Source organism: Aptenodytes patagonicus, chromosome 1 (genome assembly GCF_965638725.1).
Source record: "Aptenodytes patagonicus chromosome 1, bAptPat1.pri.cur, whole genome shotgun sequence".
NCBI lineage: Eukaryota > Metazoa > Chordata > Aves > Sphenisciformes > Spheniscidae > Aptenodytes > Aptenodytes patagonicus.
The window spans coordinates 84,206,577-84,222,054 of NC_134949.1; the positions used below are offsets into that span (position 1 = coordinate 84,206,577).

Here is a 15,478-nt window from a genome sequence, read left to right on the forward strand (position 1 = left end):
ACTTACATGATAATGCTACAGGCAGTGGTTCAGATTCACGAATTTAGCTGTAACATGCTAATTGATACCCACAAACCTCTGGAGAACACAATCAGTAAGCTTAATCTTATTTCCACTGGTTTTGGTGGAACTGAGTGCTGCCTCAGCAGTGAAAGCAGCGGAGTTTGGCGCCAGAACATTACTCACTCAAGGCTAGATCCAAAGCCTATGGAAGCCAAACCCTTGGATTAATTGTACTGTGAAGCTTGACTTGACATTTACAAGCCTCTCAAAGCCCACAGCCACATTTCCCACTCACTAGATCGCCATTTCTTATACCATTCAATAAGAAAACTATCAATGAACCAACCATTCATTTCAGATAGAACTGGCCAGTAGTGACAGCAGAGAAACCAGACTCCAGAAAATAACCAGACAGAATAATCCTCGGTAAGATCCTTAAAAATTATCTTTAATTGATGCCAAGTATGAACAGATGAACAAGTACAGAAGCAGGTAAAATTGCATAGATGAAAACTATGCATTTCAAATAGTTCAAGAACTCATAACATTAGATGTTCTAAAAATGGTAAGTCAAACGATTTCACTACTGGAAGTAAAATGAGCTGTAATGTGACAATGAAGTACATACTTGACCCAAAGTGTAAGCGATTTGTAAATGGTGGAAATAAGTACAGCTGTGTCAGCTTAAATGGTTTGTTGCCCTGATGGTGCACTTTCATATGGAGACTATTCAGTTTATATATTTCACATCGGTAATACTTGATCTTTAAAATCAGAGGTATGTCTGAGAGGCCATATACAGTTCTATTGACAGCTGTTATTTATTCATTTCAAACCGACATACTGCAAAAACAATAGTTTACATGTAGAGGAAAGGAAAAAAAGATTTCATCTTAGCAGGTTATAGTTAAGGGTTTGCTGAATTTAGTCATAAAAATATCATTTTTACTTTTGTACAAAAGTAAAATATACATTTGATCCCAATTACATTATAGAAATGTCATTGAAACAATAACATGGATCAAAGACTGATGCACCTAAAGGAACTGAATGCAACGTCTTCATTTTGTTATAGAAACTAGAAATGGAAGATGATTTTTTTTATAACTTGTAGTGACATTTGCTAGAGCCTGTGAACAGGTGAAATATACAGAATTACGTAGATATTAACAGATACTTTGAGACAAATTTCAGTTAAGACCTCAGTTTCATTTTATTTCCTTTGAAAACATCAAAGCATGCTATGCCTGGATAGCATTAATTGTTGACCTCACCAGTGGCAAGTTCACCTGTACTGAGTGAAACAGTAGAACACCCTGAAGTTTCATTTTTGCAGATATGAATACTGACACCTTTAAGAATACTTGATAAGCATTTCAGGAAAAATAAATTCTCTACAACTGATTAAGTAAAGCCAGAACAACAGAAAACAGAAAAAGAAACTCAGCCTGAAATAAGTCCAACCAAAACTGAAATGTAGGTCCCTGGTTAAAGCATCTCAGAAAAGGAGCTTGTTTCAGACTTGCGATACGCAGGTCTGGAACAAACTTGCCATGTTGTGCAATTGCAAGGACAGCTTTCCAATTCCATCCAGCTCTGTGGCTATGGAGGCTAAATCACATTTTGGAGCAGATTCTGCATTCCTGCGAGCCTGAAATTACTGTGACGATCAGTGGCGTCAGCCTGCTGGAAGCCTATGGGATCAGACCATTCCTGGAAAAGCTGCGGTATTTCCCTCTTCTTTATGCTAGGGGAAATTAATTAATCCAGAATGGCACCCCTCTAAAAACAGTTATCAAGCTAATATTTGTAAATGAATATATTCTCTCCATATATTACGTATGTATGCAGAAGATCTTATTCTAAAATACAATTTTCCACCTTTTTCTAATAAATTTCAGATGTTCCTGTCCTAGTGTTTGTTTTATGTCGGTTAATATATGTGCTTATAAGAAACCACACTGTCCAAGTGTGAACTACGGAAAAGTGAAACTTGCCCTCAGTTCCTTGCACTTAAAAATAAGCAAGTTTTTATCTTACACTTGGGCTTCAGCTCTCTCATAATAGAAACAAACTTTCTCTATTTCTGTCTAATGAAAAAAATTGTCCCTTAGTAAAAAATTTGTCAAGAGAAGTTGCCACTGCTCCAATTTTTTATTTGGGCCAATGCAGCCCCTAATAAACAATACACAGCTGATTTGTTAAGAAGGGTCTGATCCCTGAAATCTCTACTTGGGCAAAATCACTGCTGAAAACAAGAGGACTTTTGCTGAATTTTGTCATGTCTCTAGTGCTTTGTACTGTCTTTCAAGTGCTTGTCCACACGATCAACTGTACATCAGGCTAAGAACATGCACAGTTAGAGACTTTGTAAGTGGAAATTAATTTCCTTGGGCCATGATCATTTGCCAGTGTAACTTCCCAGAAGGCAGCGGGATTGATTCTCCTCACACCTACAAATGCGTAAACCAGGAACAAAGGAAGGAAATCACTGGAATTGTTACCAGGAACAACATGTTAGCCCTCAGTAAGCCAGGCTATGAATTTCCAGCACTCACATACTAAGAGTTTTATAGCACATGGCCACACTCTGCCCAGCCAACCCCTGCAAAGTAGGGTCAGTTCCATTACATTTAATGATTACTAAAGGCTCATCTATCTGAATGAACTTGTGAGGCAGATGAGGTAAACTGCATTAAGCCCCATTGTGTTCAGAATTAAAGCAGCCTTAACTCAATTCAGCTTACTTTACTTCCAAAAAGAATGACTCCAAATCAGATTAAGGTTGCTTCTATACTGCAACAGAATGTCCATGCTGGGCTTTAAAGCAGTTTAACAAATCTACTTTAAATGCACACCTTTCATTAATTCGGATTAGCTTTCCTGACGTCCCCAGTGGAGATAAGGCTTAAGAGACTCCATGCAGGGAATCTGCATGGGTTTGCTAGGATGCTGTGAACTCACACCCCGGCTTACTGCACAAACTTCCTTGTGAAGACAAGTAAATCCAGTTCATTGTCTCTGCTGGAGCTGCCACACAGAGGATTTGAGCTCTTGGCAGTTTGGCAGCAACCTCTCAGATCTGTGAAGGAAGTGGGTACAGAGCCTTTCATTTCCACTCTCCCCCTTGCTCCTCTGCCTGTTCCCTAGTGCTCTATAGCTAAGGATGGTAGGACCAGATGGGGAATTTTGGCAGTGATACCAACCTATGGGATTCCTGCCCACTGCCTCTCCACTTCATTCCTACCTCTGCACTGCAGTGCACTGCTGCCTTGCTCACGCCAGATAAGTCCCCTCATCCCCTTCACTGAGTGGATGAAGAAAAAGCTGTATGGGGCAACTAAGAAGGCAGCATGGAGCAGTGGCTGGTACAGGAGGCTTGGGTAGTGACTCCTTATGCTGGAATTGCTGCCTTGCCTCATCAAACTACAGCCCCACTAAGACTGACGTACCTACTGGTTTCTCTGTCCAGCATAACATGGGCATCACTTCTGCGAGGTCCCTATCAAATGAAGGTCTCTTCTCTCTCTCAGAGATGCACTAAATTGGCCATCAGGTCATCTCCAATCCTCTTCCTCTGACACAAACAACCCCATAGAGCTCATGTGTGGCAAAAAGATACATATGCCAAAAGGGGGAGAAAAAAAGAAAAGGGAAAAAAAAAAGGAAAAGGAAAGAAAGAAAAGGATGCTTACTGGTAAGAACAGGCAGTTTGTTAAGTGCACCTTCAGGCCCACAAAGACATTTCAGCACTCCTGTGTAAAGGGAGTAAGGGCATTTTTGGTTGGTTGGTTGGGGTTTTTTGTGTATCAAACTTGCCGAAAATGCATGCCTATGCTACATGAGGTTAATTCCTGTACTCCATATGTATTGAGATCCTTTGCAGTGAGCTATAAATGGACAAAGCAACATTCAGGCTCCCCAAACCACCCCGAGTCCTAATGATCCATCCCGGTCTCCTGACAAAAACAATCACTGCATGCAGCACTTTTCTCTTTACATATGCAGAATGATTATCATTCTGCTCATTAAACTAAGGTGTGCATACCCAGCTATGGCAGAAGTTAAGTTACCAAAGTGAGGCCTCATCTCCCAGATGCTGCTTTCTTATCATCAGTCCCACAGCACTGAATTGATTATTGCTGTTTAGTTTAGTTGGTTGGTTGTTTTATAAGCTGAGTGCCGCATTCAAGTCCGTTTTGACATGAAAAGTCATAGCCTAGAAGTCAAGAGTTTGGGAAGATCAGGACCACCTGAATTTAATGGGGAGAGAAGTGTAGGGTGGGCAGGGCCATGAGCGGGGGACAGGAAGGAAGCTTTACAACATCTACCTAGAGGATGTAATGCCCTGTTTTATCTGATGCTTTGCATTTCTTGCAGGAGTTAGAGCTCCCTCAGTTTTTTGATCGCTTTCTCATCGTTAAGATTCACAGAAGCCACACAGTGAGAAATGAAGTCAAGTCTTTCTGGAAACCTGGCAGATCAGGCTTGTGCGTAACTGCAAGGTTAGGGTTTGTTTTTTTTTACTCTAAGTGCCTTGATTTTATATACATGTGTGTCTGCGCATGTGTGTGACACACACATACACAGACACATATATATATTTATACACATATATACATATATCAGAAAGATAGGGGAAGAAAGGATCTGTACAATGTGGAAGGAGAAGTGTTCAACAGCAGTTGGCCACATGCTAAGTGCAGAAAGAAGATCCTCAACTTTGTCCATTTAAAAAATAAAAATTAGTGCCTACATTAGCTCAGATCAAAGGTTATTATCTTCTAGGGCCTAGCAGTCAAGGCTGGCATATTGCAGAAGATACCTTCCCCTAGTGTTGATTCCTTCACCAGATGATGGTGGGAGTAAGGTAAGGGACCAGAAAGAAGAGTATGGCTCAAAGGATCTGTGATGGGATTTAAGATCTGACAGACTGCTGAAAGGGGATGGAGGAGGCAGGGATGGGAGGGCACTGGAAAGCCTCTCTCACCTACCTGCTGGGGAATCCAAGGGAAAGAAAAGCACAGCCCTGCAGCCTGCTCGCTTGACTGGGCAATGCCGCAGTTCATGCTGGTCCCTAGTTCCTCCTGCGTCCTGCCATGCTGGGACAGGCTGCAAAAAGCCATCTCAGGGAAAGGAAGGGCAGAAACAATGATGGCAGCAACGTCTCTATAAACAACCTAGGGAAACTTGAAGTCTTGTATAAACAAAACTATGAGTTATTTGGCAGAAGCAAATGCTGAGCCCTGCAGCATTGGACTGGCTGGGGAAGGAAGGTATCCCATGAGCACTGGTGGTCTCTGCCCGCCTCTTCTGCGTCCCTCTCACTTACACTTGCTCTTTCTTTCTCTGCCCCCTTCTGTGCTATGCCAGGAGGCAGCACAGAACACTCCTGACAATGTGTTGGTGCCTTGCCCTTTCCTTCGCTATCTCTGATCAGCTCAGTTCCTGGAGGCACTTTCAGCAATTTAGGGGATGTAAAATAAAGGCACTGAGCAACTATCTAAATCAATCTGTTGAGTCTCTTCAGCGGGTTTTAGGGGAATACAAAAAAGTCTCAACTAATGACTGCAAAAGAAACCAGCTGCTGCAATTTGGATGCATATAATAGATAAGTTTCATTTACATTCTGAGAATGCACCAAAAAGCATGCATCTGCACCTTTCAACTATAAAGGATACCAGGTTTTAGGTGTTGCTATATATAACTTGACTTCTTAATTTTCCATATAGCTTTCCCTTTAAGGGATGGGATATGTTCCTTTCTGACAACGCCTGGACAAAAGCCAACACATTTCCCTGAGCAATGCAGGAAAACAATCAGGTTTCTCTAATCAGTTCATTCAGGCCCTCGGTCTATCAAGCACTTTTTTTTATTTTGTTTTTTTTTATTGTTATTATTGTTGTTATTATTATTATTATTGAATTCATGCATTAATTAATTCAAGTTACACCTTAATCAAATAGGCCATAATGCTGAATATTTGAACATGCTTTGATCTCCAAAAGTTATTGTTCCCATTTGACTAACATACGCACTTAAATACAGTACTTTAAATTACTAGTCAACGATTTAATAAATTAAGGAGTGCACTTCTGGTGAATGCAAATCAAAAAGAAAAAGAAAAGAAAAGAAAAAAGAGAGATAAAGGACCTAGTTTTAGAAGATTCAGTTCAAACGAAAGCTTATCCGCTATTGTCTGAGGTAACATTTTAGGCATGCGATTATAAAATAAATAGTATCAAATTCAAACATGCTTATATTAAACTCCATTGTGCTATCTTGCAACAGAGGGGCTTAAAGTTTTTTATCCAGTTCTAGACAGGGAAAAGGAAAAGTGTGTTTAAATCATCTGCATGTAAAAGAACTTAGCAGCATTGCAGATGTTTTGTCTTCAGTTTTGTTTGTTATTTTCCTTTCAGAATAGTTCTGCTACGGACATCAAAAGAGACCAGGCTTAAGTATGTTTTTAATAAGGTGCTGTGTGGATCTGTAGATTGGAAGTATGTAATCTTTCACATAGGGGGCAGAAGGAAAATTTGCGCTCCTTCATAAAAACCATGGCAAATGCTTGCTGCAGGTTTTTGCTAATCTTCTTTTTTATTATTATTATCTGATGCACTTTCTTACAACTGTGCAGTTTTGCAGAATATTTTTACTGGAATCCATGCATATGCTTTATAGCTCTAAAAACTGTCTCGCTTAGTTTAAGTTAACTTCATCAAAAAAAAGAAAGGGAGATGGGAGAGGAAAAGTTTAGGTCTAGCATCATACAGCTTAAAACTAAACTAGTTCAAATGGTTATCATTTACCAGGTGGAAAATGCTTTTTAAAAATAAACAAAATCTTATCTTTCATGGATCCTGGAAGCTTCTTTATCGCTGAGCAAAAATTCGCAATGCAACAATGCATTTACGAGGTAAATAAAGCATTCAAAGACTATCAGTAAAGCATCTACAAAGTGTGACCGTGTCACTAAAGTCTTCAATCTGTGAGTGGGGATTTTGGTTTTTTGTTTACACATCAGTCAGCAGCTTGTTTTTATTAACGCAGTTTTGGTTGGCTACAGTGCAGTTGCCAGTTCTGAGATTAGCCTCTCTAAAATTGTCTATGCTATTATTCATATCCTCTTCGATTTCCATGTACTCAGATTTGCTGATTGTGGAGGAGCTGCGGCGACTGAGATCACTGTCAGATGCTAAATTAGGGGAGCTAACATGAAGTAACTGAGCCTGTTCTTCCCCTTCTGTTTCTCGGTGGTAGAAGTAGTTGAAGTTGGACACGATGACAGGTACAGGCAGGGCAATTGTCAGCACACCAGCGATGGCACACAAGGAGCCTACGATTTTGCCTCCAATTGTCACAGGGTACATGTCACCATAGCCCACAGTGGTCATGGATACCACCGCCCACCAGAAAGCATCAGGGATACTTGTGAAATGAGACTCAGGTTCTTCAGCCTCAGCAAAATATACCGCACTAGAGAACAAGATCACCCCAATGAAGAGGAAGAAGATTAGTAAACCTAGCTCTCTCATACTTGCTTTGAGGGTCTGTCCCAAAATCTGGAGGCCCTTAGAGTGCCGGGAGAGTTTGAAGATTCGAAAGACTCTTACCAGTCTGATGACTCTCAGGATGGCCAAGGAGGTGGCCTGCTCTCCTTTCTGAGTCCCCTCCCGCTCAGCCATCTCAGTGCCCAGGGTGATGAAGTAAGGGATGATGGCCACAATGTCAATGAAGTTCATGATATTCTTGAAGAATTCAGTCTTGCTGGGGCAAGCAAAGAAGCGCACCACCAGCTCAAAGGAGAACCAGATGATGCACAGGGTCTCCACAACAAAGAAGGGATCTGTGAAGATGTTGGATTTGTAGACCTGGGTGGTGTTGTCAGTGCGATGCACCGTATACTCCTTGTCCTCCTTCAGCTCAGGTAATGTCTCTAGGCAGAAGATCACGATGGAGATGAGGATCACCATGACAGAGACTATTGCAATGACCCTTGCAGGCCCAGAGCTCTCTGGGTATTCAAAGAGGAGCCATACTTGGCGCTGGTACTCCCCCTCCGGCAAGGGTCTCTCCTCATCTTTGATGAATCCTTCATCTTCCCGGAACTTCTCCATGGCCTCCTCACCCAGCTCATAAAATTTTATCTCCTCAGAGAACATGTCCAAGGGCACATTGACCGGCCGGCGAAGCCGCCCCCCAGACTGATAGTAGTAGAGGATGGCATCAAAGCTGGGCCGATTACGGTCAAAGAAGTACTCATTGCGCAAGGGGTCAAAGTACCGCATGCGCTTCTTGGGGTTGCCCAGCAGAGTGTTGGGGAACTGGGCTAAAGTCTTCAGCTGCGTCTCAAAGCGTAGTCCAGCAATGTTTATCACTACGCGCTCACAGCACTCATGGTCATCGTGGGCAGCGGGCTGGTAGCTATCCTGGGGGTGGCCAGGTAGCGCAGAAGTCTCATCCATGTTCTCTCCAGCCATCACGGTCATGGTGGCACACAGGAAGGGGGACCCAGGGGCAGGGGAGAAGTGAGGGAGAGCGACTTGAGAAGGGGGAGGAGGATGCAGGACAGCAGAGCCCCAGGGCAGTTCAGCGGGAGGCGGGGGAGGGGGGGAAGGCTCAGAGTCTGCAGGGAGGGATGATAAGTCGGGATGGGGAGCTTGAGGAAGGGATGAACGAGGAGCCTAAAGGACAGAAGTACCCAAAAGGAGAAAGCAGAGGTGGGATGAAGGGAGAGGCATCAGGGATGATGGGAGGGTGAAGAAAGAGGGAAGAAGTACCTTTAGGGGGGGAAGAGGGCAGGTAAGGTGAGGAGTCCTGTCCCCCAAGCCGGGAGGCTGAAGGTCTATGGAGTGCACCCCCAGGCTGGGGTCCCCTCCCCAGCTGTCTCCTTTTGCCTTTAACTCGATCCGTCCACTTTTCTCGACGACTCGACCATTGCCACGGCTGCTGTCACGAAGTTACCACACACACACACACACACACACACAAATAAATAAATAAATCACGGGGTGGCTGGGAGGCGAGTCCTTGCAATGCCAACTCAGCAAATTTCCATCAGCTGCCCCCCCCCCACTGCCCCGGTCCTCTCCTCTTGTGTGCTGGGGAGGGAGGGATGGAGATACTCTGCTTTTGAAGGCATAAAGCTCACTTCCAGGATGGAGGCTGCCAGGGAGGAGAGAAACATAATAAACCAGCCCCCAAGCCCCACCACACACACACGCTCAGGCGCAATGGATTGGCTTTCACACCAGCAAGAACATCCCGCTCTGCCCACCACGGCAGCACATGCAGAGCCCTACGCGTTCCCGCACATCCCCGGACACGCACTGGGGCCTCCAAGGCAGGAAAGGGCCGATGCGGACCCTGTGGTGCCCTGAGCGCATCGGGAGGGCTTCCCAGGCAACTTCAGCGCGGTCAGCTCCTGTGATAAGTCTCCTGACCACCACGCTCCCCACTTCACAGATGGAGACTTAGCTGAGCACTGACAACTTCATCATACCAACTGGGGGGATTAGGAGAGGGGGAGCAAAGCATCTCTTCTCTGGCTTTGCAGCAGCTAAACACAACTGAGAGAGAGATGGGAGGAGGGAGATCGGCATCCCAGACCCACACCGTCCAAAATAGAGTCCAACAGCGCAGGGGGAGAAGGGACTTTTCCTTACCTGCTCCGAGTGAGATGCGCCGATTAGTAGTAGGAGCCAGTGCTGGAATGCGTCAAGTCGCCTTGCAGCAGCATCCAAAAAAACCAAACCAAAACAAAAACCGCAGCGGCAAACTCAACCCTCCTCCTCCTCCTCCTCTTGCGCCCCTCTTAATAATACAGCGATCGCTTTACAGGGCTGCCTGCGAGACACTGAAATATTCATACACTGTCTTAGGCTGCACCAAGGGCAAGTGGGTTTAATTAGTTTTTGCTGAGAACCGCAGTGGGGGGTGGTGGAAAAGAGTGCAAAGTACCTTTTTCAAAAGGCTTGAGTTAGTAAATAAAATCAAGGAGTCCTAGATAGCTGCTGGCTCTCCTGCTCTCTTCCCTTAAGATAGCTGGAAAAAGAGCCGGGCGCTGGGCAGCGGCGGCTGGGGAGATGCAAGAGAGCCGCAGTCCTGCAGCCGCATCCCCGGAGTCGGTCTTGGCTCGTCCCGGCAGCAGCAGCAGGAGGCAGGAGCTGGACGCGTGTGGCAGGAGCGAGAGGGCTGCTGAATGCATAAGAGCGAGGAGCAAACTCGAGCCATTTCTTGACGCTGCAGTATCAGCAGAAACCTGAGAGCTGTTTGGTGCAGCTCGGGGAGCGGGAGGGCGGGGGGGGGACGACGGGAGGGGGGACGGGACGACGGGACCGGAGGGAGGAGGGGAGGCACGCTGCCCCCCGGGCCGGCCGCCCCCGCCGCCGCCAGCGCGGCCCCCGCCGCCGCGGCACGCTGCGCGCCGCGCCCCCGACGCAATGCAGGCGGCGGCCCCAGCCCGCCGGCCCCGGCCGCCCGCTGCGGGACACCGCGCCGCCCCAGCCCCGCAGCGGGGGTTGCGGAGAGCGAGTGGTTCTCCGGGGAAAGGGGCTACACAAGCCGCCCGGGCAGGTGCGCGGAGCACCCGCCCCCGCCGCGCAGAGGGGCAGCGAGGAGCGGGTCGTCGCTTTTCCCAGCCCGCCCCCCCCCCCCCCTTTCCCGGGTGGTAGCCGGCTCGGCGCTGCCCGCAGGCCCACCGCGGCACCCGCAGAGGAGGCGGCCGGAGTGGTGCAGGGCTTTGCACATCCCGCGCGGAGCGCGATGCTGCAGCCGCGGCGGGCGGCGGCTGCGCCTGCAGCGCCCGGAGCCCCTGTGGTGGGGGGCCGGCCCGGCCCGGAACGGCTCGGCCCGGAGCCCTGGTGCTGCTGCCGGCCCCGGTCCCGGCCCCCGGCCCGCCGTGCGCTCGGTAGAGGACGGGGCTGCGCAGCCGGAGCCTCCTGGGCATAGTGGTGGAGGCTGAATCCCAAGCGGTGTGGCTGAAATGGAGGGAAGAGTTAATCGGCAGGCAGCATATTAGAGGGAAATTGCCCTTTCATGCTGCTTTATCCCACTGAATTAATTTAATTGATGAATCGCATAACTTCGAGATGGAGAAGACCCATTATGTCATCAGCTTCCCTCCCCTGCCAGTGCCGGATTGTTCCCTACAGAATGTGATCATGTACATTATATAAAAGCCTGCTGCTCACTTTGTCAAAGCGGGAGAGGCGATCAAATACAACCTGGGCCTGTGTAATTTGAAGCACCCCAGAGCTAAGTAACACCAAGTCCATGTTTAACAGACCTGGTCACATTAGCTTTCCACTGTATAATACATTATCTTCACTTAAGATCACCACCTTGGCAGTCCAAAAATACTTAACCACCTGACCTCACGGACGGTTTCTGTCTCTTCTTCCCTTCCCCTTATTTATCCCCATGTTCTGTTGTTTTGGGGTGGGTTTTTTTTGATGGTGGTGTGGTTTGGGTTTTTCTGCTAGAGTACAAACCATCCTAAAATCCTTTAGCTGTAATCACAGCTACTTTGCGTGCTGCATTCACCAGCCCTGGTGGAAACAAAAGTGCAAAGAAAAAGAAACAGATTTCCTGTCTAGCCTGGTATAGGCTTTTTTTTTTTTTTTCCAGTGAGTATCACATATGCTGAGAGTTTTGTGAGAAACTTCTGGTGAAGTTCTGAGCAAGAGAAAAGTCTCTCTGCCACTCCTGGGCAAAACAATCAAAACACTAAATAAAAAAGAGTCGTCTTCTAGTGAAAATCACAATCACTAATTTTCTGACAGTTTAGCAGCTCAGCATCAGCACCCAGCCTTGGACCCAGCAGCCCTAGACCTTGTACAAACTAACCCCCCCAAAGAAAGAAAGGCAGTCCAGTTGCCTAAACTAACCAGGCTGTTTTTCCAACCTTCGAGAAACTCGGCTACAGCCTTTGACTCAACATCCTCTTATGGCAGTGAATTCCACGCCTGGATGACATGCTGCACAGAGCTGACTGCAAAGTATTCGGAGAGCTCTGCATTCAGTGCGCTTGGAACAGCTTTGCAGAAATAGCTCTGTGAGCTAGCACTCACCCGGCTCTGGTGCAGTATTCTATCCCCCTGTACTAGTTCAAAGACAAATACGTATGCTCAGGAGTGTGATGAAAATGCAGATCTGACAATCAGAGGCCTGAGTTCAAGGTGCTGTTCTGCCCTTGGTTTCCAGCATGATTGCAGGCAAGTCTATACGTTCTGCTTTTATATCTGAAAAACAGGACTAAAAGTGCTTCCTTTGCCTGTCACAACTGCTTAGGCTGTTTGTTCCTGAGGGCTGTCTTAGCACAGCAGAACCCAAATCCTCATTGGAAGCTGTGGGTACACCAGTAGCAGAAAAAAAAATAGCACCCTTTGTTTTTACATTACAGGGTAGCAAAAGGACAAACTGGGATATTGCTACTCCCCTCCTCATTTTGAATAGCTTTGAAGTCTGAGATTTCTCATTCCAATCTAACTAACATTGCTGACAAGCAGTCATGCTGGAAGGTAAATGTCCTACTAAGAAAAGTGGACTATTAGCCATAGAGTCACTGAAAATCTTGTTAAGGTACGTAGACTAATGAGCAGTAACACTAGGGCTTGCAAAGAGGTCATATGTTACACGTTACAGTGCTAAGTAGCTTGAATTAAATGTGGAGGAATGGAAGGAGGCTCCAACTTGCTGCCAAATTTGAAGGCAGGCTGCTGATATTTCATACTTTCTATATAACATGAAATGGCCACCAACAGTTGAACTGGTAATCCCTCCCAAGGGTCAAACTGAGAAGTTCTGTTCAGGAACAAAAGTTTTCATAGGGAGACTACAAGTTGCAAACAATGAAAAGCTTGAGATAAACAGCAGGCAGGATGTAAAAAACATTTAGAGCAGCTGCTTTTAAAAATCCCACTAGGCACCTTTCTGCTTCCATAGACGCCAAAAAAGCAGTTGCTGTTCCTTTCCTTACCTCTTACCGGTGGTCCAGCTTTGCGTAGTGGTAGGTCTGGTGGTACAATGCAAACGGCATTACGCCTCTCCGATAGCCGTTCGCCATGAGAAACACTTCCACTTGAGCTCCCCCATGGAAAGTGCATCCAGCCTGGTGTGGTAGTGCGGATGAGCACAAGCAGATGGGGAAGCAGCAGGCGTTCTGAGTTGCACAGGTTGAGGAGCTTCGCTGCCATCTTTGATGGCTGCTGATGTAACTTTTTGTAGGCAACCAGAACTGATAGACTCCTTGTGTCAAAGATAGGTCAGCACAGCAAAAGCAGTACTGTTTCTGCAAGTTCAAAGCCTTGCCTTGTAGAGAAAGCTGAAGCTTCCCATGTTTTGGTCTGGCAAACTAAAGATTTCCCCTGGTGAGAAAGAGCAGAAATTTTTTGAGAGACAGACACAGATAGAGAGAATTGAGTTGTTGATTAAAACTGTTAGTGTATTGTAAGGATTAGAGAAAAATTGTATTGAATTACTGTAAATCTGAAGCTGAATTAAAAAATAACCATTGGTTTTACACGGTGAAATAGGCTTTATACACTGTCACCAGGGAACCTGAAAACTACTGATTGAAATCAATGGACACAGAAGCAGAGTGGATTTTCCAGCACAACATCATTCATGTAGGTGTCATGAGTGACATTCTCAGCATGCTAAATTTCCTTGACATGAAGAAACAGTTCGTGTGATAGAAACCATTGCAAAATCTGGTGGCAAGTGATGTCCTGGTTGTTTGAACCTTATGGATCTTCATAGGCATTGTAGCCCCAGTTCATCCAAGTCTGGAAAACAACCTAGTAACATTATAGCTCCATTTAGAGCTGCATAAACCCACAAATGAGTTGTGCAGGTGTCACCACAGACATCATTTAATGGCCTTGGAGACAGAGTGCTATGCATGAAGGGAGATGTTTTGGCCTAAATTTCCCTTGCGGAGCCTCTGTCAGTCGTAATGGTCTATGGCATGGAAAGAGTCAACAGATAGAACCAAAGGTGAACTCGTGGTGTTGACAGTTGGATTTTATTCCTTGGGGGGAACAAAGGATCTTTTAAAAGGTTTTTATCTTTTTATACTGATTTATGAACCTTATTACTATCCTGCAGTATTATTAGGCATTGTTATGACTGGGATAATCAAATCTCATGCTTCAAAGCATACTGATAGCTGATGAGAGATGACGATTACTTTTGTTCCCTCTTGTCATATCATTTCATTGTTTTTCCTGCTCCTTTTTAAAGCCTTAAATATGGGCCCTCTATGATCAAAAGAGGCAATGGGTAGATCCAGTCCTGTTGCTACACAGAGGGAAGATGAGAGCTTGGGAAGAAGGAAGCAGAAACTGCCCTGACTCACATGACAGTTTTGCTGCTAGGACCAGCCTGGAAAGAAAAGATGCTGCCGCCTTGCTGCTTTTTATCCCACATCAGTGGATTGGATGTGGGCAAAGTGTGGCAGTGGAAGGATGGCTGGATACGGGAGAACAGAAAATGTGCTGTATAAGGAAAGAGTTGAGCCTGCTTTTGTCCTCCTCCAAAGTAGCTGTATAATCAGATGAAATGGAAGGGCAAAGTCCTAATCCAACCCACAGTGCCCAAGCGACACTACAGAAAATACCAAACTCTTATGGGCATGTACCTGTAGGAAGAACACACACTTCTACATGAAGTGTAATTTAAAATGCTTAGCAACGATATTTTCATGGTTTTAATATCACTTCCTCCTTCTCTGACCTCCTTTCCTGGTCCTAGATTTTCTCTCCGAGAGTTTTGTCCAACTGGCTGCTTGCTATTGAGAGAATCCCCTGCTCAAGCAGGCTGGTCTGACCTGTGAAAGGAAGAGAGCATATTTTATTGAGACCTATGCACCAAGTCTTTGAAAATAATTTGTTTCCCATTTTGCACACCGGGAACGGCACTTGGAGAAGAAGTCCTGAGTGACTTAGCAACAGTTTCTTCTTTCTGTGATTACCTGAGCATACTCAGGTATTTAATACATGACTTCTTTCTTAACAGTACCCACTTTTGGCTTCCCATGATTGTATTACGTAGCATGAGACCTTATACAAGCACTGGAGCAAGAACTTTGTTCACAAATGCTGCTGGCCACTGGGTATTAGAGATCAGAGAGTGAACTTTCCCCATGTCACTAGGGGTGAGCATCACATGAAGTGCTGCTGTCAGAGAAGGGGAAGACCTGAGCAGGACAGAACAACACCAGAGCAAGTACGTTCCTGTAAAACCAAAAAGCAGTTCTGGCAGTGGGTCCTTGTAATACACAACCAAGAAGTCAACTTTGGGAGCACTGAAGTTTCTCCTGTGTGATTATTTGCAGGATGATTCCAGCTCATAGGAAAGATGCTTCAACAAAGCTGACACATATCTAAAGAAAGCCCCCCTCATATGGCATTTCTACTTGAAGTGCCCAGGAAAGAGTCAGAAAGTGGTGGTCCTTATGGCACAACAAGTC

At 45.7% G+C, this 15,478-nt stretch overlaps 1 protein-coding gene across 1 annotated transcript; it reads right to left on the reverse strand.

Annotated features, from left to right (window-relative positions):
* Positions 1 to 430: 430 nt before the first annotated feature.
* On the reverse strand, positions 431 to 8,568 carry KCNA1 (potassium voltage-gated channel subfamily A member 1). Its single transcript, XM_076345174.1, has one exon. It carries the CDS (start codon positions 8,493 to 8,495, stop codon positions 7,020 to 7,022), a length of 1,476 nt encoding a protein of 491 aa, XP_076201289.1. The 5' UTR covers positions 8,496 to 8,568; the 3' UTR covers positions 431 to 7,019.
* Positions 8,569 to 15,478: the final 6,910 nt, after the last annotated feature.

What these genes read in the sequence shown, in the direction of transcription:
- KCNA1 (XM_076345174.1), bottom strand. Translation starts at nt 8,495, where the DNA reads ATGACCGTGATGGCTGGAGAGAACATGGATGAGACTTCTGCGCTACCT.